This window comes from Fragaria vesca, unplaced genomic scaffold, assembly GCF_000184155.1.
Source record: "Fragaria vesca subsp. vesca unplaced genomic scaffold, FraVesHawaii_1.0 scf0512825, whole genome shotgun sequence".
Classification (NCBI taxonomy): Eukaryota; Viridiplantae; Streptophyta; class Magnoliopsida; order Rosales; family Rosaceae; genus Fragaria; species Fragaria vesca.
Genome location: NW_004443282.1, coordinates 1 through 1,015, shown reverse-complemented (window position 1 = coordinate 1,015; position 1,015 = coordinate 1). Strand labels below are relative to the sequence as shown.

The 1,015-nt window shown below is 34.0% G+C and overlaps 1 protein-coding gene across 1 annotated transcript; it reads right to left on the bottom strand.

Moving 5' to 3' along the window:
* Positions 1-268: 268 nt before the first annotated feature.
* Positions 269-952, bottom strand: LOC101309021 (ATP-dependent Clp protease proteolytic subunit-like; the record flags this gene model as incomplete). Its single annotated transcript, XM_004309364.1, has 1 exon — positions 269-952. A coding segment is annotated over one exon (387 nt), but the record flags the coding sequence as incomplete, so codon positions are not given.
* Between the last annotated feature and the right edge of the window lie 63 nt (positions 953-1,015).

Below are 1,015 nucleotides of genomic sequence, written 5' to 3'. Positions count from 1 at the left end.
ATAAAAATCAAAAAAGATATAATTGAACAACCGTACAGGCATCTTTTGCGCATTGCATACGGCTCTATAATGGAATTCGCCTTTTTTTTACCTTACTTACATTGAAGAAATATAAAATAAATGATAGAGTCTATCAGACTCAGGTTGGTAAATGATCCAATAACCACCCTTCTTTTTGTAGTAGTTCAAAAATCCTATAAAAATACTATGATGGTTCCGTTGCTTTATATATTTATTTCGTCTGTTATTTAGCAATCCCAAAGTTTCTTTTTTTTTTCAAATAAAAAAACAAGATTTATTTTCATATTCTTTCATAACCTAAATATTGTTAGCCCCCTGGTGTGAAAACAAAAAAGTTTAGTGACGCTGAAATAGGCCTCCCGATAGATTGACTAAAATTGAAAATGCCTTTTTATCTCATACTACTCTTTCGATACGTAATCTAAGGGTTTAAAAAACATTTCTCATATCGAATTCGAAGTGCCATGCTATTATTACTTAATATTCTATATTTCATATAGAGCGAAGGCATAGTTGTCTTTTTTCTCTCAAATCAATAAAAAACTCATTGGCGCCGAGCGTGAGGGAATGCTAGACGTTTGGTAATTTCCCCTCCGACAAGAATAAAAGATCCCATCGAAGCGGCTAATCCCATGCATACTGTCTGTATATCGGGTCGCACAAATTGCATAGTATCATAAATAGCTACTCCGGGTATTACCCACCCGCCAGGAGAGTTTATAAACAAATACAGATCTTTGGTCTCATCCTCTATGCTGAGATATACCATAAGACCAATAAGTTGATTCGAGATCTCGTTATCAACCCCTTGGCCTAAAAAAAGCAATCTTTCTCGATAAAGTCGGTTGGTTGGGATAAAATGGTATCCCTTAGAAACCGTACATGCACCTTTTGATGCATACGGTTCAACAAAAATAATGAAAAAAAGGAATCAATGTGTAGATTCTAGCTTTTTTTCATAACAGGTTTTTTAACTTATACAATAAAATGGACT